At 41.0% G+C, this 25,121-nt stretch overlaps 1 protein-coding gene across 11 annotated transcripts in view; it reads left to right on the forward strand.

Annotated features, from left to right (window-relative positions):
• ksr1a (kinase suppressor of ras 1a) overlaps nucleotides 1-25,121 on the forward strand; it is a 197,307-nt gene that overhangs the window by 80,623 nt on the left and 91,563 nt on the right. For all 11 annotated transcript variants that reach the window (XR_005944225.1, XR_005944224.1, XM_041197696.1 and 8 more), the window contains exon 2: nucleotides 24,108-24,248. Coding sequence is in view for 7 of the 11 variants with exons in the window: in XM_041197696.1 (XP_041053630.1) it covers nucleotides 24,108-24,248 (141 nt within the window). In the remaining 4 variants the exon portion in view is untranslated. The remainder of the gene's footprint in view (nucleotides 1-24,107; nucleotides 24,249-25,121) is intronic.

Consider the following 25,121-nt stretch of genomic DNA (forward strand, 5'->3'; position numbering starts at 1 on the left):
AACATTCCATGCTTCCAATTCATCTTTTTCTCCTTTTAGCCTCGCCCATCCCTCCATCTTGTTCTCACTGTTTTACACTCACTCTTTTGCTCAACCCCCTTCTTCACGCTTAAGAACCATCACCACTCTAGTTAACAACATCTGTTTCTCCACTGCAGGTTTGTACTTGTGATATAATGGCAGCTCTATGGCTGGTTTGTTGTTTTAAGTCATCGTGTATTTTGACTGAAGTGTGTAGCTGCAAGTGTGATTTAATTCAGAATGTATAACATACTTGGATCAAAAGGAAAGCTTTTTTGCACTGTTGTTGCAAAATGCTGTACTTCAGTTAGACTAGCTGCATGTGGTCTGGACGATGCCAGTTGGCCAAGTGGAGTACTGCATTATGGGTATAGGTGTGACCGGTCAATAGCTCATGCTCCAATGACTTTCTAATTACATCTTTCAATTTTCTTTTCAAGCAATGCTATTCTACTAGACCTACCATTTTCTAACCCAATTCTGATGATAAGGCATCCACCTGAATCATTAACTGTTTCTCTTCTCCGAAGATGCTGTCAGACTTGCTGAGTATTTAGTGTTTTCTGTTTTTTTTCCCCCCAGATTTCCAGCATCCATAGTGTCTTACTCTAATATCTTGCATGTTGATTAGACTAATATAATTGTAGATTCTAATAAAAAGAAAAATAATGCAGATGCTGCAATTCTGAAATAAAAACAAAATGCTGCAAGTGCTCAGCAGGCCTAGCAGTACCTGTGGAGAAAGTTAACATTTCAGGTCAATAATCTTATGTTTGAAAAGTCCTGGGGCAGAATATTAAGCTTGGCGGGCGGGTGTGCGCCTGACCTGGCCGGGCGTAAAATGATGCATGATGATGTCGGGCAAGCATCCTGAAGTCATCGCGCAGTCCCACGATATTTCGTTTGGTGGGCACGCGCTGGAGTTGGCAGCATGCCTGCCGACAATGAAAAGGCCAGTTAAAACTGTTAAAAAGGTAATTAAATTCAAATTTATGCTGCCCATCCAACCTTACAATTGGCAGGCAGGTGAAAAGGCCAAGCGGCCTTTGCATTTCTTAGGAAACCTCATCCACGGGCGGGATGAGGTTTCCTAGAGCAAATAAAAATCAAATAAAAATGTTATACTTGAATTGAAAACATGTCCCTGCTCATGTGACAGTCACACGAGGGGACATGTTTTATGACATTTTTATTTTCTTTTTTTAAACAGCGCCTCATCTCCCTGAGGCAGCTTTATGCCTCAGGGAGATTATGAAGCGCTCACTCACACACGTGCGCGAAGTTCACGCTCGGCCTGCTCACCTTCCTCCCCTCACCCGCAAAGGCAGCGCTGCTCTCGCGTTTCATGCTGGGTGGGCCTTAATTGGCCTGCCAGCGTGAAATTGCGGTGCGGTGCTGATCGCAGGCGACAGTCGGCTTCCCGAACGCCCCCGTCGAGTGCACACGCCTAAGGCAAAATTCTGCCCCTGGAGTTCTTCAGAAATTATCCACAAAAAATATTAACTTTGTTCCTTTCTCCACAGATGCTGTCTGAACTGCTGAGTATTTCCTGCATGTTCTTTATTTTGTTGCAGATTGTAATACTCCTTAGTCAATGCCAAATATTCCTAAGGCATGGTGTTATGAAAGATTAATGTCACCTATAGCACATCTGTCAGAGAACCCCTTGCGACAGTGTAGTTCCGCCTGGACATAGGGGCTACGTTATTTTTTTCATTTTTAATTTTGTATCCCTGAGATGGATTTTTGCAAGTAACATAAAGAAAACTATTGCAGAAACATGTTTTTTCTCTCGTGTGTTGATCAATTTGTCTTTGTTAGGAGGTCAGGCGATGCAGAACCACTTAGTCTAATGCCTTGTCTCTGCCTTGGAGCTTGTTTTCTTCCATCGCCACTTTCTATTTTCCAATTCCATTAAAATGCTTGCTTATTTGTCAGCTTTCACTTCTGAAGAAGGACCCTGCTTGAAACTTTGACTTGCTTTACCTATCCACGGATGCTGGCTGAGCTTTCATTTTTTTTTAATCGTTTCTAGCATTTGCACTTTCTTTGCTTTTGATTCGTGCCGTTTAAAATCTCTGGTGTGCAAAATTATTTAATTTAAATTGAGAATCATTTAACTGAAGCTAATAGTGTCACAGAAAACATTTAGCCAGTGTTTGCGGTGATTATGCAGTACAAGCTGACAGTCATTTCCAAAAAGAGAGTTCAGATTGAAAATGCTGTGTAGAACATAAGTTGGAAATAATTGTTGTTATTATGAAACCATTATTAGTAAGTGAGATATTGTAGGAGGAAACCTTAGTTGAGAGAGAGAAATTTATGCAGTATAAGATTGTTGTTCCTGGAATTTTAGGCTGGGCAGGTGTGTGTGTATGAGCCAAGGAAAGCTGTCAAACTGGAAAAACAGCAATCAATTAAATATGCGTTCCAAATATGTTCCTTTATGGGCTTTGGTTGCCATTGACGACTGAATGATCCCCTCTTCCCTATGTCACAGTAGAACTGCAGGGTCTAGGTTTCGTTTTGTATTTTGACTTTCAAGTTCAGAAATCATTACTAGTATTTTGGCACGATGTACATTTTTGCAAAATTAAAAGACCCTTTCTATTTGAGATTCATATGGGTTTCTTTCATTGCATGTTATATTTTTATACAAGGCATGTTTGTGATAGGGGTTGTGATGAAGCCATTTGTTGTGGCAGTCAAATTTGGGTCAGATAACATCTGATCTCTACAGTGGAATGCGGAATCTATTTTAAGAAATTAGCTATAAACATTAATCAGATCAGATGAATTAGTGGAATTTTCCCATTATTGTTTACTGGGCATTTGCAGCAAGAATGTAGGCCTTAAAAAGATCTTCTTTGATGCATGTTATATTTTGCTGCACCCTTTATTCATTTGTTGCTGCTCTCTGTTGTGTCAGCACTTGCTGCATAGCAGAAGCTATGGGCCCGCCCACCACTGGGATCTTCTGGTCCTGCCGTAAGTCAATGGACTTTTGGCTGGGCTGCTGAATCTCCCGTGGCGGGTTCCATCACGACAGGACTGGAAAACCCTGGCCCATTTCTATACTTCAGAAGTACTTTATTGGCTATGAAGCACTTTGGGATGACCTGAGTCGTGAAAGGTGCAACACAATAGATGTCATCTGCTTGCACGCTGGACTTTATTTAGCTTTAGATTCTAGGAGCATGGTGCCAGCGAGTCAACTCCCAGTGTTTCACTGCTGAATTCTCTCTTCTGTAGTTTCGTGGGAGAATTGATTAAAAGACAAACGTAGAAGTAGGTTACTGCTAAAACTGCATAAGATGATGAGCTACGTACTTCTTAAAAGGAAGAAAAATGTAATAATTTGTCAACCTGGGGCACATCTTGTGGCAATTGAGAGAGACATTAATGAAGGCCTGGGGATAGGTTCTTGCCTTTTCATCTGTTCTGGGGATTATGCGTGGAATTACATACCATTTTAAATGTTTAAATTTCAGACTTGGGCTGTGTAGAATTGGGGTCAAAAATATATGCTAAAAGTAAATATGATTATATTCCCTAGATTGTGTCTTGTAACAATAAAGAACTTGAAGAATGTAAAAGGACAGGCCTTTGTATGATTTCTGCCCCAATGATCTGTCTTCTGTTCAGTGTTCTGTATAATTGTTCACAATTAATACATACCCCTCCTTCTGTTTTCTTTGCTTCCATATTAATCAGTTTGCACATGGCTATATGTAATTGTATCCCTTGTTCCAATTAACTAAAAGATCTAAATTCTTCAGACTCTGATCGTATTGATTTTCATTTGCTTTGTCTTCTATTTTGGTATCATGTGCAAACTTGGGGAGCTGGTTAAAATGCTCATGCTCAGATGATTTGTATATTTAAATTAACAAGGGCCTTAGCCTGACCCATGAGCTGCTCTGCTTGTAAATTCTTTCCAGCTTGAAAAATAGTCTACCCTTGGCTGTCTGAATTTCAACCAATTTTCTCTCAAGCCCCGTACATTATCTCCTGTTCCTTGACTCCTTACCTATCCTATCAACCACTAATGTGAAACTAGGTTGAAATTTTTTTGAATCCTTGTCCACGCTAACAGTTGTATCCTCAAAACACCAGCAGCCTATCGAGCATGAGATTCCCTCATTGAACCCAAGCTCAGCCTCTTCCCCTGCATTTAATCCACTGTATTTCATCACTGAAAATGTCAAATGCCTCTGCTTCCCCTTCTACCCCTGCTTTCTGCGGTTGAGCCTTAATCCATACCTTAGGCACTTAGAGTTGGGATTTCCCTCAATACTGTCCTTGTTGGCCTCCCCACTTCCACCCTCCAAAAGCAAGACGTTATATTCTGTACCATGACCCCCACATTACCTCCATCCGTGCTGAGTTGTATTGATTTTCCTTACCCCACAGGTTTTAGCTGACAATCCCTATCTTTAGCTTCAAATCCACCCCCCCCCCCTCCCCCCACCCCCACCCCACGACCATCAATTCCCTTGCCACTCTGAAATTCTCTTCTGCCTACTATCCCTGTGCAGCTCTGATTTTCTGTTACTGACTGGCTCTACATCAATGATAGTGGGTGGAATTTACTGTGCTTAATGTGCCCCCTCCTTCTCCCCCGAAGTGGGCTGGGAGGTGAGGGGGCATTTTAATTGGGGGACAGTGCGGGGTGGATAGCTTGTCATTTTTCCGATTCCCTCACCCCGATTAAACAGGGACAGGAAATAACGTCAGCTTTCCTGCCCCTAGACCAATTGAGGCCCTCAAGTGCGCGATTGCATAAAGGTTGGTACGTTTATATAAGTCATATAAACCTGGGATCCTCATTGTAGTTGGTGTTTACTGGGAGTCAACAAATTGAGGATAGCATTCTGATGATAGCAAGTTGAGGATCTTGGATAGTTTGCTATTAAGTTACATGACACTTTGTTTTTACAGTGGTGGCAACCTTGTATCTCCTTTATACTTGGATTAATTTGGAATTTGACTGTAGTTAACTCTGAGCATTTATGAGATATTCTGAAAATCTTTTTAACCTATGAAGAAAATCCATTTTTAATGTTACATAATTATACAATATTTTCAGTTGCCAACAGTGTGCTGTGGAATGGTTAATGCTACATGTTTGCTTAATTTTAATACTCCCTACCTCCATTAATGTATATTTTTTAATATTCAAAATAAAAATGGAAACTTCAATCACATGTGCCTTCCTTCAGGCTCAGGTGATGTCAGGAGCTTGTGTCTGTCCAGTAGGAAGTAATCATTCTCAAAGTTGATAGTGAAGAAGCCTTCAAGATGACAGAATGTGTAGTTTGCTAAAAAACAGTAACACATTGAGGTGTTAAAATTATACCATAAACCACAAGAGCAAAGCTCAAGATGTTGAGCATCATATCACCTGATTGTGTTACTGCCTTGTTGAAGACTAGTAATTCTTTGGGCTATATACAGATGTAAGGATTTCTTGCTGTTTTACGTAATTTGCCAGCAAGGCTGCAATAGCAAACTCTAGATATTATATTTGTATGATTTGACAAGCAATAATATTGAGATGTGCTCGGTACAGAAGATATCTCAGTTGGAGTATATCATACTGTGAATTTAAATATTTTACATGTTTAACATAATTATTTTAAAATGCAGTAACTTGTGCCGGCATAAGTGGCAGCCATTTTGCACACAGCAATATTATGAAATTGAAATTAGGTGAATGGTTAATTAATTTGTTTTTGGTAGTACTTGTCGAGAAAAGAACGTTAGTCAGGATTTTGGGAGCGTACCAGAAAATTCGAGTCTAAGCTCAAAGCAAGACCAACTTTTAACCTCTTTGTTCTTTTGAAATATGATTTTTGGATGAATTTCACAATATTTCAGCCAAACATGAAACCGAAAATGTTACAAACAGAAGTAAGAATAATTATTGTGTACATATAGGGAGTTTGACTATCTACACATCTACAACCCTTAAATAAATTTGCTTGTGGTTACACAAATAGCTTTAACTAGTCCATCAATTAATTAGATGAGTTACTTCTGATCAACAGTTTGCTTTTCAGTTAAATATGAAACTAAGGCCACGTCAATGGCTGTACAAGTTTTTCATCAGCTGGGTATAAGTCAGGAAATCTCAAGATTGATTCACAGCCTAAACTGAAATGAGCTGATCTTGGTCGGGGCAGCAGTAGGGGTGTTAGAGTTGGCTTCAGTATTCCTGATTGCTATCCAGCAGCTCCTGTCTGAAGTACGTGTGGGAGCATTCAGGTGAGAGTAGGATCAGATGCTGATAATGATGAAATAATCTGCTAATATTTACTGTCAAGGTTCATATGAATAATGACTTGGATGAGGTATGAGGGCTGAGAGGTTTATGGAACCATATTTCGCAAGGTGTCTAAATCTTCAATAAAGGAAAGGAGATAATAAAATTGTCAAAAAAGAAAGACTGCCCTAATGCAGTATCTCTGATCACTTGAGGCAGTTAAGTCTATTTCCCCAATGGCTCAGCTGGTTAGGTTAGTGAGTCATTGATCCCTACAGACTAATAGACCCCAAGTTTGAAGTCCTGTCGATATTGAATTAGTTGATTCCCAGAAGCGGTAATGGGGGCACCACATTTAGCTTCAACATACAGGCTCAAAAGTGGAAAATTACTCAGGAATGTGCTTCTAATGGCTATGCATCAATTTCCAGTTGAAGATACATTTGTATGGTTCTGGGAAAGGGCAAGATTGGTTTGGCTGTGGTTCAGAGGTCCGCCGGGGTTTGCTGAGGAATTAGCATTTTGGTGAGCGATCAGAAGGTGCCTCGTTCCTGCATCTCATCAAGGAGTACATGCTTGTAAGAGGGGGAGGGAGAGATTGATGGAAAAAGCTGAGTGGGCATGTGTGTGTCAGTACAGCCACTAATTGCCTTGGAGAAATGCAATTTAAAAAAAAAAAGGTTGGGACATTAAATTTAAAGTTGGAGTCCTGAGATTTTTCTTTAAATGAATACATAGCATTTTTAGAACTCTTTTCCTGCACGTGAATTCTGTTGTGTGCAGTGCGAAATTGGAAGCACTAACGTGGAAGATTCCTGTTTGAAATTGTTATCCCTAACATTGGAAAACATGAATATACACTTTATATTCTGTAGTATTTGGCCATTGTTACATAGATTTTAGTTATAAGCCAATGAATATTCAATCTAGTTAGTGTTGCAGAAGTAGTTGTCATTGTGTGCAATGTAGAACTTGTCCTGTGGTTAACAAAAAAATTGGTGTAAACTTTAAAAAAAAACTGTTTGTATTACTTTTATCTGATTGTAAAACTGTAGCTTTCTTTGTTCTCTATTTGCAAAGTCCAGTGCTTCATCTTAAAGGAAGGAAGCAATGCTTCAGACCTTTTAATTTAAGTTCCCTTTTAACAAAGGCATATTATGACTTTATAGTAGCACAATAAAACTTTTTAAAAAAAAGTATCTGACCTGCACAGCATACTGTATGGAAGCCTCTATTTTTATATAACCCCGACATCTGGCTGCTTTCCAGCACCAGAAGCAGTAAGCATAGGTGTTGATTAAAATAGACAAAGCTGCAGAACGTGAAATTGCTATGTGGATGCTACTTCAGCATTGGTCAACGGATGTAGCATCTCTGTGTGGATTATACTTGGTAAAAGAAAAGTAAGTTTTTTTTTAAAACTGTAAATTGTAACTTAATAATGAAAGACCTTAACAATCCCCGAAGTCGAACCCATATTTTAAGTTGTGTATTTTTTTTTCTTTCTGTGAAAGTGTTTGTTTTTAAACACTAGATTGTCGCCACACTAACTCAGTTACTGTTATGGTCATGTTGACCTGGAAGAATTAAAAAAATGTGAGGAACAGTTCATCCAATCACATGTAGCAGCTATTATTGTAAAAACACAACAGCACCTTAAAGATAGATTTTACGATTTTAGGATTAAACTTAATAACTAACCCTCAAAAGATATATGCAGATTTCACCTATCACAAGCAGCTTTCCTAGTTTGATTTAAGGAACGCTTTATCTCTCCATACTGGCAGGTGACATCAAAATGGAGTGCACTTCCAGTTACTTTCATCACCTGTGGGTGAATTAAATACCATGGAGATGGTGGGACTGAAGATGCAGTTAATGATGTATGCCAATTCTTGGTAGCGTAATTTGTGAAGTTACTCTTTAAGCATTTGTTATTTGCCTCTGTTCTTTATAAAACTGTTTTGCGGATAATGTCTGGAATTTTCTGATGATAGACATTGTTTTATTTTTACTCTCAAAACCATACGTGTGACTCAAAAATCACCATTTTTACCCCCAGCAGGGGGAAAAAAACTGCCACTTAGATGCTGATTTGTTGATGAAAATTGGCTATAGTCCTTTTGTCAAATGGTAATTTAAGACGTGTGTTTTATTGTGAATTACATGATTGTATTGTAACAACAATGAAATAAATTGATTTAATGTAGCAAACATCTTAAGACACATTGAGTAAAGGGGGAGAAAACAGGTCCAGATAAGAAGAATGAAGAAAAGATCTCCAAGCTGTGGTGTGAGAATTAGGAAAGGTGACTGCTTGTTGAAAAGACCGTTTTTGAGCAGATTTATGAAGATGCAGAAAGAAGTGGTGAGGCTGAAGGATTTAGGTAGAAAGCTCCAGGGAACCAGGACTGAAGTGGCTAAAGGTATGGTCCCCAATGGTGGGATGAAGGTGGTGTGATGCCAAAAAAGCCAGAGTAAGAGGACTGTAGGGTGCAGGAATGTAGGTGGAGAGGAAGTTGGTGAATTAGGGATGGGGCTAAGAAATGGAGGGATTTGACAACAATGATTTGATGGTAGTGATAGCTAAGTTTGAAAAACACTAAATAGCAACTGATCCTTGAAAAATATGAAGGGTCATTCGGACTCGAAATGTTAACTGTGCTCCTCTCTGCATATGCTGCCAGACCTGCTGAGTTTTTCCTAGGTATTTTTGTTTTTGCTTTTATCTTGAAATATATTAGATTTTCATCAAGTTTAATGGCTTTAGTGTCATCTTATCTATTTTGAAAACTGACATGATAGTAATACATGTTATGTCCTTTTGTAATTGTCTATAAACATTTTACTATTACCATAGAAGTTAGTGATTTCATTTGGTGATGAACTACCACCCAAAAAAAATTTATCAATGTTCTGGTGTTCACAAGAGCTCACTTTTGCAGTACAGAAGGAGGCCTTGAAAGAAATATCCAAATAGTTTTATATATTTATTGTAACTAAAGTTAGTGTAATTTGCTTACCAGAATCTGGGCTTCCTTTTAGAATGAGTGCTGGGAAATTCCTGTCTGTGAACCACAAAAAAAGCCAAACTTAAACAATAGTGTAATGCTCCTATAAACCCTTTTTTCAAAAAAGCAAACTTTTGACATTTCCAATTTTCTTCTCTTTCTCCTCGGTTCTTTCCTCCCATAATAAATCTTTTGTTTCCAAGTTGGTTTTGATCAGATGTGTGACTTAGATCAAACAGATATCTATCAGCTCCATAATTGCAGCTTTATTGTGAATTACATGATTGTATTGTAACAACAATGAAATAAATTGATTTAATGTAGCAAACATCTTAAGACACATTGAGTAAAGGGGGAGAAAACAGGTCCAGCTAAGAAGAATGAAGAAAAGATCTCCAAGCTGTGGTGTGAGAATTAGGAAAGGTGACTGCTTGTTGAAAAGACCGTTTTTGAGCAGATTTATGAAGATGCAGAAAGAAGTGGTGAGGCTGAAGGATTTAGGTAGAAAGCTCCAGGGAACCAGGACTGAAGTGGCTAATGAATTTCGGGCTCGGCATGATACTGAACTCTTCTTCCGCCGTCTTCGTCTCCGGGCTCACTTCTTTGGGCAGGAGTCCTCTCCCAGTTCAACGGATCCTTTTACCCATCTCCAATATTCTCCCTCCACCTGGACCCCTCCCTCTGGATTCTTACCTTCTCTCGATCTTTTCATTGAGAACTGTCGGCGCGACATTAGTCGTCTCAATTTCTCTGCTCCTCTCACCCATTCTAACCTGTCTCTCTCTGAACTTACTGCACTCCATTCTCAGGTCCAACCCTGACATTGTCATCAAACCCGCTGACAAGGGTGGTGCTGTTGTTGTCTGACGCACTGACCTCTACCTCGCGGAGGCTGAGCGTCAACTCGCAGACACTTCCTCCTACCTCTCCCTAGACCATGACCCCACCACTGAACATCAAGCCACTGTTTCCAGGACTGTCACTGACCTCATCTCCTCTGGGGATCTCCCTCCCACAGCTTCCAACCTGATAGTCGCCCAACCTCGGACGGCCCGCTTCTATCTCCTACCCAAAATCAACAAACAGAACTGCCCCGGTAGACCGATCGTCTCAGCTTGCTCCTGCCCCACAGAACTCATTTCTCGTTATCTTGACTCCCTTCTCTCTCCCCTTGTCCAGGCCCTTCCCACCTACATCCGTGATTCCTCTGACACCTTACGTCACATCAACAATTTCCAGTTCCCTGGCCCCTACTGCTTCCTCTTCACCATGGACGTCCAATCCCTCTACACCTCCATCCCCCACCAGGATGGTCTGAGGGCCCTTAGCTTCTGCCTCGAACAGAGGCCCGAACAATCCCCATCCACCACTACTGTCCTCCGTCTGGCTGAACTTGTTCTCACGCTGAACAATTTCTCCTTCAACTCCTCTCACTTCCTCCAAATAAAAGGTGTGGCTATGGGTACCCGCATGGGCCCCAGCTATGCCTGTCTCTTTATGGGGTATGTGGAACATTCCTTGTTGCAGTCCTACTCCTGCCCCCTTCCACAACTCTTTCTCCGGTACATCGATGATTATTTCGGTGCCGCTTCATGCTCTCGTCAGGACTTGGAAAAATTTATTAATTTTGCTTCCAATCTCCACCCCTCCATCATTTTCACGTGGTCCATCTCTGACACTTCCCTTCCCTTCCTTGACCTCTCTGTCTCAATCTCTGGTGATAGACTGTCCACCGATATCCATTACAAACCCACCGACTCCCACAGCTATCTCGACTACAGCTCCTCACACCCCACTTCCTGTAAGGACTCCATCCCATTCTCTCAGTTCCTTCGCCTCCGTCGCATCTGTTCCGATGATGCTACATTCAAAAACAGTTCCTCTGACATGTCCTCCTTCTTCCTTAACCGAGGTTTTCCACCCACGGTCGTTGACAGGGCCCTCAACCGTGTCCGGCCCATCTCCCGCGCATCCGCCCTCACTCCTTCTCCTCCCTCCCAGAAACATGATAGGGTCCCCCTTGTCCTCACTTATCACCCCACCAGCCTCCGCATTCAAAGGATCATCCTCCGCCATTTCCGCCAACTCCAGCATGATGCCACTACCAAACACATCTTCCCTTCACCCCCCCTTATCGGCATTCCGTAGGGATCGCTCCCTCTGGGACACCCTGGTCCACTCCTCCATCACCCCCTACTCCTCAACCCCCTCCTATGGCACAACCCCATGCCCACGCAAAAGATTCAACACCTGCCCCTTCACTTCCTCTCTCCTCACCGTCCAAGGACCCAAACACTCCTTTCAAGTGAAGCAGCATTTCACTTGCATTTCCCCCAACTTAGTGTACTGCATTCGTTGCTCCCAATGTGGTCTCCTCTACATTGGAGAGACCAAACGTAAACTGGGTGACCGCTTTGCAGAACACCTGCGGTCTGTCCACAAGAATGACCCAAACCTCCCTGTCACTTGCCATTTTAACACTCCACCCTGCTCTCTTGCCCACATGTCTGTCCTTGGCTTGCTGCATTGTTCCAGTGAAGCCCAACGCAAACTGGAGGAACAACACCTCATCTTCCGAATAGGGACTTTACAGCCTTCCGGACTGAATATTGAATTCAACAACTTTAGGTCGTGAGCTCCCTCCCCCATCCCCACCCCCTTTCTGTTTCCCCCTTTTTTTTCCAATAAATTATAAAGATTTTCCTTTTCCCACCTATTTCCATTATATAAAAAAAAACCCACTAGAGCATACCTTGAGTGCCCTACCATCCATTCTTAATTAGCACATTCGTTTAGATAATATCACCAACTTTAACTTTAACACCTATGTGTTCTATTGTACTATTGTCGTTGACATCTTTTGATGATCTGCTTCTATCAATGCTTGTTTGTCCCTACAACCACACCAACCCCCTCCACCTCTCTGTCTCTCTATCTCTCCGCCCCCCACACACACACCTTAAACCAGCTTATATTTCAGCTCTTTCCTGGACTCGAACTCAAGTTCTGTCGAAGGGTCATGAGGACTCGAAACGTCAACTCTTTTCTTCTCCGCCGATGCTGCCAGACCTGCTGAGTTTTTCCAGGTAATTCTGTTTTTGTTTTGGATTTCCAGCATCCGCAGTTTTTTTGTTTTTATTATTGCAGCTCATTACTTGCTTAGCACAAGAAGCAATTGATGAAGAAAGTGAGCTTTTTGTCTAAGCTAGGGTGGCCGTATTTTCAAAAGTGAAAACCTGGGACACCGAGGTAATGCTCCCTCACAGTGCGGACAGATTTTGCTTTGTGGCTCCTCAGGTGCAGCAATTTCTCCACTGTTAATATTGTGCTACCTGAAACAAGTGAAGTGACCATAAATTGGTGCCTTTACATATTTTCAAAGCTGAATCTCTACCAAGTCCCGAGGAAACCACGCTGTGTGGTGTAAACAACTTGGACAGGTGATCCCCCCCCACTTCCTGTCAGCCACTTCTTGCCCGCCTCACCTTCTCAAGGCAAATAGGGATGGGCAATAAATGTTGGCCCAGCCAGCGAAGCCCACATCCCATGAATGAATTGAAAAAAAAGTGTTATCCAGAAATGCAATTTTGCGCTGTGGGCCAAAGCAGCAAATTTAGGGTGCAAATGCAAACCATATTCAATTCAAACTTATTCTGCTTCTGCAGAATAAATGGGAAAGCTGAAAACTGGGGCATTTGAACCATTTTGAGGAAATGGTTGGGTCACAGATATTTAATGAGAAACCAGGACAGTCCTAGCAAAAGAGGAATGTCTGGTCACCCAAATCTAACCTTAGATTGTGTCTTCTTCCTGCACCTCGCCCTCCTCCCGTCCCCCACACTGCCCCCCCCCCCTCCAATCCAATCCTTCTCCAAGATAAAAGCAAAATACTATGGATGCTGGAAATATGAAATAGAAATAGAAAAAGCTGGAAAAACTCAGGTTTGACAGCATCTGTGGAGAGAGAGAAACAGAGTTAACATTTCAAGTCAGCACAACTCTTCTTCAGAGTTAGAGAAGTAGAAATTTGATGGAATTTATACTGTTTAAGGGAGGAAGTGGAGCAGGTAAAGCAGGATAGAAGGTCAGTGAAAGGTGGGAGCTAAGGAGTGATCGACAAAGATGTGTGTCATGGGCATAAGACAAAGGGGATGATAATGGTAGTGGTGAAGGCTAAAGAAGGTGCTGATAGTGGCATAAAGGTAAGAAAGCAGAATGTGTTAATAGCAGAACAAGGGTCAGTGCTCTGAAAGAACAACATAGAAAAGTGACAGATGGCCCTTTTGTTGGGGTGGTGGTGGTAGGGAAAAAAGTAGGTTTAAAAAAAAAGGATAAAACATTAAATGAATGAACATAAGTAAATACATTTTTAAAAAATTTAAAAAAGGGGTGAAAGTGGAGGAGAGAGTTCATAGTCTGAAGTTGTTGAACTCGCTGGTAAGTCCGGAAGGTTGTAAAGTGCCTAATCGGAAGATGAGGTGCTGTTCCTCCAGTTTGTGTTGAGCTTCACTGGAACATTGCAGCAGGCCAAGGATGGACATGAGAGCAGGATGGTATGTTGAAATGGCAAGCAGCAGGGAGATTTGGGTCATGCTTTCAGACAGACTGAAGGTGTTCTGCAAAGCGGTCAGCCAGTCTGCGTTTGGTCTCCCCAATGTAGAGGAGACTGCATTGAGAGCAGCGAATGCATTAGATCAAATTGAAGGAGGTGCAAGTGAAGCACTGCTTCACTTGAAAGGAGTGTTTGGGCCCTTGGATGATGAGGAGGGAAGAGGTAAAGGGGCAGATGTTGCACCTTCTGCAGTTGCATGGGACAGTGCCATGGGAAGGGGTTGAGGTGTTGGGGGTGATGGAGGAGTGGACCAGGATGTCACTGAGGGAATGGTCTCTACGGAATGGTGATGGGGGGGTAAGGGTGAGGGGAAAATGTGTTTGGTGGTGGCATCATCATGCTGAGTAGGTAGAAATGGAGCTGGTGGGGTGAAAAGTGAGGACAAGGGGGACCCCATCATGGTTCTGGGAGGGAGGGAAAGGGGTGAGGGCAGAGGTGTGGGGGATGGGTTGGACACGGTTCAGGGCCCTGTCAATCAGTATGCCGGGGGAAACCTTGGTTAAGGAAGAAGTAAGACATGTCAGAAGTGCTGTTTTGGAAGGTCGTATCATCAGAACAGATGCAACGGAGGCGAAGGAGCTGAGAGAGTGGGATGGAGTTCTTACAGCAAGCAGGGTGTAAGGAGCTGTAGTGGAGGTAGCTATGGGAGTTGGTGGGCTTATAATGAATATTGGTGGACAGTCTATCACCAGCAACAGAGACAGAGAAGTCAAGGAAGGGAAGGGAAGTGTTGGAGATGGACCATGTGAAGGTGATAGAAGAGTGGAAATTGGAAGCAAAATTGATAGGTTTTTCCAGGTCCAGATGAGAGCATGAAGTGACACTGATACAGTCATCGATGTACTGGAGAAAGAGTTGTGGGAGGGGCTCTGAGTAGGACTGGAACAAGGAATGTTCTACATACCCCATAAAGAGACAGGAATAACTGAGATCCATGTGGGCACTCTTGGTCACACCTTTTATTTGGAGGAAGTGAGACAAGTTTAAGGGGAAATTGCTCAGTGAGAGAACAAGTTCAGTCAGGCAGGAGAGTGCTGGTCGATGTGATTATTTCAGCCTCTGTTCAAGAAGAAGCGGAGAGCCCTCAGACTTCCTGGTGGGGATGGAGGTGTAGAGGGATTGGATGTCCATGGTGAAGCGGAGGCGATTCGGGTTAGGGAGCTTGAAATTGTTGATATGATGTAGGGCATCAGAGGAATCATGAATGTAGGTGGGAAGAGACTGGACAAGGAGAAAGAGAAGAGTCAATGTAGGAAGAAATGAACTCTGTGGGGCAGGAACAGGCTGACACAATGGGTCTACCGGGACAGTCCTGTTTGTGGATTTTGTGAAGGAGGTAGAAGCAGACTGTCTGTCTGAGGTTTTGAGACTGAGTTTTAACTGAGAATGGACACATTCCTGGGTGGACTGGGTTGAAGAATGAAGACATTATTATGAAATCATGTGGAAGGTAGTTTTCAGAGGTTTAAAGGAAGTTATTCGCTAATTAAATGATGTAGCTATTCATCTGCTTTAGTTCCTTGATCAGGTGGCCTGATTATATATTATTTAAACTAGCCTGTACAAAGATTTGTTTCCTGAATATTTTAGTTTTCATTTTAAATGTCTCACAAAATATAACTTGGAATAATTCTTTTTAACAGGCTTTCAATTTGCATTTCCTATCTTTTACAGTCAGATTTGTACCGCTATTTAAATGTATTTCCAACACCTCTGTTGACGTGGCTTTTGGGGGATTTTTTAAAAAAAGAGTGGCACTCGTTTTCTTGCTACAACAGATAATACTATCTACCATCTGTATGCCCAGGGGACTAGAATGGAAAGTTCCCCAGTCAAGACTGTCTGAAACTCAGGGTACCTGATACTAAAAATAACAGCTTGTAAAATAAGCTGCCTGGAGTTGGCCAAATTGTTTGTTGCTGATTATTGGTTTAAAGCACTCAATTTAAGCTAAAAAATTGATTTTTTTTAAAAAAGTATATTGGTAACCAAATGCTAGAATTTGGGGCTTGATTATTTATTTTTGTTCATAGCTGCAGCTCTTTCATTTAATTGATTTAAATACTTCTCATGATTTCATAGGACTTACTAGGAAAATGTATGAAAGAATCCTAAACCAATTTTCAGCAGAATCCCAAACAAAATTACATCAGTTGTGGCATATCAAATTATTGCAAAATTAACAGAACTACCTGTTTCTGCTATGCTGAAATCTCATTTTGAGACATAATTTAGTGTTGTTGACTAAGTTAAGCTTTGGGATAAGGATTATTTGCAGTAAAAAGTTGTGTCTAAATAGAAACCTCAAAATACATGATATCTCGGGTCATAGAGTGCAAGGCGTAAAACCACAAAACACGTACAGCTTTGTTTTAATGTTCACCCCAAAAACACATTATGCAGGTCATAGCCTCAGATTACTAATGTTCTATCGTGCTGTAATTACGAGTGAAATAATACTCGCTGAAACTTCTCTGACCTCCAAGCATTAAAATACAGATTTGTGCCTGGGATTACTCACTTAGCAAGTTGTTGATTTCAGCCTTGTCATGGGGAGGGGGGTAACTAAAAACAAAACAGATTATCTTGCCTTGAAAGTGATGCTAACTGAAGGATAAATATTAGCCCAGGGACAGACAGGAACCCCTGCTCTTCTTCAAAATTGTTGCTGTGAGATCTTTTAACTTCAATCCAAGAGGGTAGATGGGGCCTTGGTTTACTGTTTCATCCAAATGATGGCACCAATGACAGTGCAGCACTCCCTCAGCAATGCTGCTCCCACCATGCAGCACTCCCTCAGCACTGGTACACGGGAGCGTTAACCAGAATTATGGGGCTCAAAACCACTAATTTCTGATCCAGAGGCAAGAAAGCTACCCACTCATCCATGGCTGATACCATTCAAAATGTTTAGTGAGTTGGTCACTGGTATGAAAATGAGTGCCTCCTAATTCTCCTGAACAAAGTTATGATAGGGAGAGACATATAACAGACTTGCTGTATGTGTGTGACAGCTAGGTCAGTTACAGTTGCCACTTAAGAAATCGAAAAATTTCAATTCACTTCCACCTAGTTTACCTTGGAATGATAATGAAAATTTGACATTTACACAAGCATGGAGGCAATGATTGTAAAGGCACAACTAAGGTGGGTTGGCAACTTGGTTGAATACATGATACTAGACTAGCCAAGAAAATATCTTATGGTGAACTGAAGCTTGATAAAATCCTACGTGATTGTCAGTTTCAAAGATATGAGAATTGCGTAAAAATCAATTTAATAGGAAATCATGGCATCTGAATTGACATATGAGAGCATGATGCCTCTGACAGGAAATGTGGTATAAGATTCATAAAGTTTGAAGCAAGATCAGTCTAGCTAGTCAAGAAAAGAGAGCCCAATCATCTTATGCCTTTGTGCATTGGAAAACATGCTCCACGTAAATCAGATTGTTCGGTCATATGAGAATCCACAACCTGCATTAAATTAGAGATGAATCATAGGCTGTCATCATAGTAACATTGCACAAAGCATTATTTCAATATTTTTCTTTATCTGTATAATATAAATCTCAATGATCAAAACAATTCTGACTTGTTAAAGTATTTCACTCTCGTTTATTTTTTTCTTTGGGAGGAGGGTCAATAACTAAAATTCTTCTTTTAGGCTTCAGAAGATAATATATTTACCTGACCCCTGAAATTAATCAAGCCCAAAGCTATTGTTCCACCCAATTTTTTCCTCCCTTGTAAATTGACAATGACAATATTTTTTTAATTCTTTTCCTTTTCACATGACAGTGATTTTATATTTGAAAAATGTTCAATGGGAATCCCTCTGCTAACTTGCTTAAATAGCTACTATTCAAATAAGAGCCTCGACAGTATCAAGATGCTACAAAGATGGTTACATAACAACATAAAACACATCGCAAGAGTATGCGGAGTTAGCAAATGAACCAGAGTGCGTGACGGCTGTGGCTGATGTTCTTCTGTATATCTTACAACAATTCATGTGCTTAGTGGATGAGGGAGCAGGCATGGAACCTCTGGCCCATTTTCATTTCTTTGCTCACCCTGCCTTTCCAGAGTTGGCCACTTGCAGCCTTAAATTTGTTTGAATCATTTAATGCTATGGATCTTTGCAACAGTATATAACTTGTTTTTCATGTGAGTATAGTTAATACATACAATTGGAATGTAGGATACCAAAACTTATAAAATAGCATAAAACATTTACCTGATCTTTTAAATTGAAAGCTTGTTTGATACCTTCCATGTGGGACAGTTACATCACCTGCGTACAAAGAATTCTCCAATATTGCTGAAAGAAGAGACATGTCATCTAAGCTTGTCATCTAGCTGTTGCACGCTGTTATTATGCAGTAGCAATGTGAGTGATACTCTTCATTAATAGGATACTGCCATCAAGCCAAAAAATGTTCTGCCTATCAGACAAATGACCAATGTGGTATATGAATTTGAGTGCCAGTTTGATGCCAGGTATATAAGTTGTACTTCCCAACGAGTGGCGAATGGTATCAAACGGCACATTCCCCTCGGCTGCTCCCAACAGGCTAAGTACTGACTGTACCTAACCAGCCTGTGCTTGCAAAACTCAAAACATAGTGTCCAACATTAGATGTGATTCCGCAATTGGACAACAGCTACTAAACGATCCTGATTGTGTCAAGAGTTACACTGAAAACCAAGTTAAGATTGCCCGTCGGGCTCATAGTGCTAGAAGCCACGTATATTCACACGTGGGCCCTATCCTTTGCAGACAGAAGGAACATAACCACACGTTGTGCCCTTTTCAACTAAACAGAAGCTTGAGGAACAGTCAGTCATTCCCTGGTTCATTCCCCAGGGGCAATGCAATGACCGATCAAAGTCGACATGTCCAGTTTGAATTTGAACAAATCTGGGCAGTTAACTGTTCTATGCTGCGTTCTTCATGGCAATGCCCCCACCAATCAGAGCCCACTTGCCAACAATTAGCACACTCTTTTCATGCAGTATAAATTGTTGTTTTCTCCCTTACATTTTGGTAACTTCTTGCGAGCTATCCTGATGAGTGCAAGACAAAAAGCATGTCTGTTTTTCAGCAATGCTCAAATACTCCCAATGTTCCTCTTTTATGTACTACACTGATTATAATTGTTCATTTTCAATCCTAGAGATTGCTGTTTAAATATTTTTAAAATTCACTTTGCTGGTTGGGTCAGCATTTATTGCACATCCTTAGTTGCCCTTGAGTAGGTGGTAGTGAGCTGCCTTCTTGACCCCTCTGCAGTCCATGTGGTGTAGGTACACCCGCAGTGATGTTAGGAAGGGAGTTCCAGGATTTTGACCCAGCGAAAGTGAGGAATGGTAATACGTTTCCAGGTCAGGATGGTGAGTAACTTGGGAGGGAAATTTCCAGGTGGTGGTGTTCCCATGTATCTGCTGCCCTTATCCTTCCAGATGGTAGTGGTCGTGGGTTTGGAAGGTGCTGTCTAAGGAGCCTTGGTGAATTCCTGCAGTGCTTCTTGTAGATGGTACACACTGCTGCAACTGTGCGTCAGTGTTGGAGGGAGTGAATGTTTGCAGATGTGGTGTCAGTCAAGCAGGTTGCTTTGTCCTGGACAGTGTCAAGCTTCTTGAGTGTTGTGGGAGCTGCACTCATCCAGGCAAGTGGAGAGTATTCCATCACACTCCTGACTTGTGCGTTGTAGATGGTGGACAGGCTTTGGGAAGTCAGGAGGTGTTACTCATCGCAGGATTCCTAACCTATGACTTGCTCTTGTCGCCACAGTATTTATATGGCTGGTCTAGTTCTGTTGCTGGTCAATGGTAACCCCCAGGATGTTGATAGTGAGGGATTCAGTGATGGTAATGCCATTGAACATCAAGAGGCCGATGGTTAGATTCTCTCTTGTTGAAGATGTTCATTGCGTGTCACTTGCATGGCGTGGATGTTACTTGCCACTTGTCAGCCCAAGTCTGGATATTGTCCAGGTCTTGCTGCATTTGGACATGAACCGCTTCAGTATCTGAGGAGTCATGAATGGTGGTGAACATGGTGTAATAATCAGCGAACATCCCCACTTCTGACATTATAACGGAAGGAAGATCATTGATGAAGCAGCTGAAGATGGCTGAGCCTAGGACACTACCCTGAGGAACTGGAGCACAAGTGTTCTTGTTGTGCATGTTGATTTCAACATGTCAGTTTGCTGGTGATTGTGGAACCTAGATATGTGAAGCTATCAACAACCATCAGTGGCATTGTCAGCGCTGATAAATGGTGGTATGGCAACACCCTGGTCCATGATTTGTCTTTCTGATGCAGACAGTCAAACCAAGCTCTTTACAGGCGTGAGAAAGTCTCTCATGTTGTCGAAATTAACACATACTTTGCAAAAGCTGCAGTTGTTATGTCTAAACTGAGCAAGTGTGTGGAACAACAACAGCTTGACCCAGAGCACAGAAGTCTACCAAGCCTGTGTCCTCAGTGCAGAGTAGGGAGACCTGGGCAACATATGCTAGGCAGGAGAAAAGGCTGAACAGTTTCCACCTTTGTTCTCTTACCTATTCAGAGGCCCTGGAGCATGCTAATTCCATTAGCATGTACTCATTGCTCAACCAGATTCATCAGATGAATGACAGCCGTATACCCAAGACCTTCTGCACAGTGAATTGACCACTAAGTAATGACCTGCTGGATGTCCACACCTCCACTACAAGACCACTTGCAAGCAAGGTAAGATGATGGTGGACACTTATGCAGACAACGGGGAAATTGTCGCTGATGACTGTGACCTCTGGAGGTTGACTGTTCAGAGGGGCATTGGAAGAAGTGAGGAGAAATGGAAAGCTCAGCCGGCCGAGAAGGGGGCCCAGAGAAAATGGAGGCCAGCAAATCCTGCACCTTTTCATCCTATGCCTTCTCAACCCACTCTCATCTCCACAGCAAACAAAAAGGGCTCCTAAGCCACACCACTCGATACTTAACGCAGACTTGACCACTACAGTGCAAGCCATTGTCTCACGAGCCGGAAGGCTGCCAAAGTAGCTGTTTAAAAGTCAATGTTCACACTTCAGCATTTAGCTATTAGAAAAACAAAATACAGCAGCTCAAGCTTTGCACGATTTTATAATTTCTGGTATCATAAACCATTCACTGGGCAGGACAGCAGACAAATTAATTAAAGCCTCAGTAACTGGATATTAGAAAGTGTGAAAGTCAATTTTGCCCTCAATTGTCATCACCCTCTTTTATATTAAATTACCTTGCTTCTCCTCTGATGGCATGAGGTTGGGAACTTAAATGACAAATTGTAAGCCCAGGCCCTATTATTGTGGCACAATATTGAAGTGATACTACAGCAGACAGGTGAACCAAGATGTGTGTTTCTTCATTTGGATTTTAATTTCATATACTTCAACCCTGCAGAATAAATGGCTCTTGCAATGGTAGATATCTTAATCCTACATATTGATGCTCCAAGAGAATTAAAAAAGGGACCTCTATGTTTACCTTTCTATAGTTCTTATATTACAGCAGTGACTACACTTCAAAAAGTGCTTAATTGGCTGTAAAGTACTGGACATTGTGAAAAGCCAGGTATAAATGGCAGTCGTTTTTATGGCAAGTTCGAATAAAGCTTAAAAGGTTGAAACTTTTACACTGTGCAGTAGACATGGATAAAACACCTACAATTCAAGTAGTCATCTTGCTTTGTGGCAAGTTCTGTGGCATTTTCTAAAAATACTAACCTGATTTATTTTTAAAGGCCTTGTGGTTTAGCCAATGATTTAAGTGAAAGTATTAAGTAGAGAGAGTACAATAAAGCCTGTTATGTATTTGAATTCTTAAACCAAGATTTGGTTACTTCATAAACTGTAAAATTTTAATATCCAAGTTTTTGAGTAATGTTATGTTGGCAAGCTGTGAGGTTACGCACAGGGCATAAGCGGTGTGGTAGGTCATTCCTCAAAGGATGATTTTCTGATCTGATCCATGGTGTTGTGCAGGTTAGTTGTTTCATGCTGCCCTTTTGCAACTTCTAGTAGCTGGCCACAGATGGCATCTGTCAGTAAATCTGTCAATAAATCTTGAACATTAATTAAAACCTTGCAGTATTTTGCATTAATGAATATATAATTTATGGTGTCTAATGAATCATTATGCAGCGCAACAGAATGGACAATGGACAATCTTATTTTATTGTGCAACTAAATTAGTTATTACAAAAACTAAGACATTTCCTATCTGCAATTTTAGTTTCACAGATTTTAAAAAAACACTTATTTGCAATCTATTTAAGACACTAAATACATTAGCTAAAAGCTGTTTACAGTGCTATTTGTTTTCAATATTCAGTAATACTGACAATGTATAATGAATGACTGGATGCAGTAGTTATAGTCTAGATTTTATGGTTAGTGGTAAACAAATCATACGAGATATTCATTGCATTTACACTTGTCTGTGACTTTCTATGGACTTCTGCAAAACTTGTGGTTATTAGAGAGGCAAAACAATACACTGCCCTCTGCAGGAAATCTTGGACCTGTCTGAACAGGGCCTGTTATGGTGTGTCCCTTAACCAATTAGTTCAAAGAATCCTTACTGAATACACAGAGCCTAAACTGAGAAGTACAAGTTTAAACGTTTAGCTCAATGATAAATAATGTATAGAAAGCAAATAGAGGGAAAGAAAGATGGGATTAGGAGAGTTAAAAGACAGGAAAAAAGAGTGAAAGCAAAGTTTAACTTTTCAAAATCTTGAACACTAATTAAAATTTGAAGGAATGAAACTCCGCATCTTTAAAGATAAATGTCCTGTGCCAAAGAGGTTTTATAGTAATGATTTAGACTTATCATGCTTCTTAAATATTGAATGAATAAACCCTAACTTTTTCTGGCGTTTTAAGTGATTATCTTGTGGGCAGGTACCACAAATTTATGCCCTTCCATAATTTGAATGCCTAGTTTCACGCTTTATTGTTACTCTTGGATTGAAGCTTCTGGAGCAGCAGGGCAACTTGGACAGCAACTTCCTGACTTCATGTTTGACTGCACATGTGTGGACACCAGAAGTTGCTGTCTGGTTTATTCCTGTAACACTATTGAACACTGTTAGCCTCACAGTTGCTTTTACTTCAAAATTCAGGCTTTTGTTACTATATGCCCATTAAGTTCCATCTGCCCATTAAGAGAAAGGTGATTATTGCTGAACCCTTCTTTTATCATGTTTTGGAATCCGATGCCTTCAAACATTGTCAACTCAGCTACACCTTGAACAGCATGCAGACTTAAACTTCTGCTGCTTTGCCCCAGCACCAGTTTTTTCATCCTTAACTTCAGAGGGGTGCTTAGTATTGTTTCATAGTGACACATCTCTTTGCCAATAATAAAAACAAAAAAACTGCAGATGCTGGAAATCCAAAACAAAAACAGAATTACCTGGAAAAACTCAGCAGGTTTGGCAGCATCGGCGGAGAAGAAAAGAGTTGACGTTTCGAGTCCTTGCAGTTCATCAGAACTGCTTGTTCAACAGTTCTGTTGAAGGGTCATGAGGACTCGAAACGTCAACTCTTTTCTTCTCCGCCGATGCTGCCAGACCTGCTGAGTTTTTCCAGGTAATTCTGTTTTTGTTTCTCTTTGCCAATGGTCAGTCTTTGTGATTACTATGACTGTGATTGTTTCACAGTGACACATCTCTTTGCCAATGGTCAATCTTTGTGATTTCTATGACTGTGATTGTTTGATAATTGGTATTGACTTGCAAGCAGTTTTGCTAGTATGGACTTGTACCCAGTCGGAGCTGGACTGAAACGACCAAACTTGATTCCACTAGCAGCAGAAACAAAAGATTAAAATGATACCAGCTGTGGAATTGAAAAATAATTGTTCTAAGCCAACCTTCCACCATTGATACTTCTTTAGGAAATTCAAAACTTAATTCCTTGGAGAATTATAGTAGCATCTTTGGTCCAAAAAGTTACATTTTTAACGTTGTTCAGAAAAGACTTTAAATTAAGTAGCATCTGTATGTAGCTCATTCTATTTAGTTGTCATACCCAGTGTTCAAATTTTTGTTTCGTAGGCATATATTTTGGACTTGTTTATTGAGTGTTCAGTATTTTTTAGTTGTTATTTTATTTAGTGGTTTATATTAACTAATCCTAGTTTATTTTTCATTTATCAGGTGAAAATTGTCAAATATATTAGTAAGCAGTTACAATGCAAGCATAAGGTAACACCCAGTGAGCGAACATCTGAACTGGAGAGCTACCCCCGACTAAGCGATTGGTTCCGTACCATTAACTTAAGAAAAGAAGTAATACAGGTAGGTTTAATTTTGTTTCTTTTTTTAACCGATTATGTTATGTATGTAACACTATGCAATGTTTTGTGTAGGGGAAATTAAACTTGTAGGGCTACAGGGATAGTGGGGGGGAATGGGTCTGATTTGGATTGCTCTATAGAGAGTTGGCATTGACTCAAAGGGCCAAATGGCCTCCTTCTGTCCCAATGTGATTCTATGACTCTCTACAACATTGGCTCGAGAAGCCGCACAGCCACTTGTGTTTCACTCAACTTGAAACACTTACATATTTCAACATATTGATAATATTCAGTTAATGCAATGATGTTCCAGTTAAGTTAGCATTGAAGGGGGCGTTATACTGGAGGCAGTAGTTTTCCCTACTTTGGTGTTTCTAGAAGATTCTACAGTAAAGTTGACCTCACTACAATTAATTTTGTTTGTATTTAGTTGTCATAACTTACTGAACATTGCTGTGAATCATGGCTTCCTGTGTCACATTAGGCAAGATGTCAACATGCTTTTCTGTTGACATGTGTGGTGTTTGTAAGTTTGGACTTGCTTAATAATGAAAAGTGCTTTAATAACTGCTTGGATGGCAGGGATGTGCTAACTGTTGCTGTAAGTTGGTAGAGATTTTCTCAAGTTCCTCAATGAAAGTCTTGCATTTAGAGCTCTTCACGAACTCAGTGTCTCAAACCCCTTTGCAACCAATAAAGTTGCAATTTAGGAAACATGGCATCCAATTAGTGCACAAGAAGGTTCCTGATAAAGCAATGTGGTAATGACTAGCCTGTTTTAGTGGTGCTGGTTATTAGCCAGGCCACTGGAGAGAACTCCACTGCTTTTCTTCAAAATAGTGCCGTGGAACCTTGCCTGCCTTCTGAGCTGGGC

The sequence above is a fragment of the Carcharodon carcharias genome, chromosome 10, assembly GCF_017639515.1.
Source record: "Carcharodon carcharias isolate sCarCar2 chromosome 10, sCarCar2.pri, whole genome shotgun sequence".
Taxonomy (NCBI): Eukaryota; Metazoa; Chordata; class Chondrichthyes; order Lamniformes; family Lamnidae; genus Carcharodon; species Carcharodon carcharias.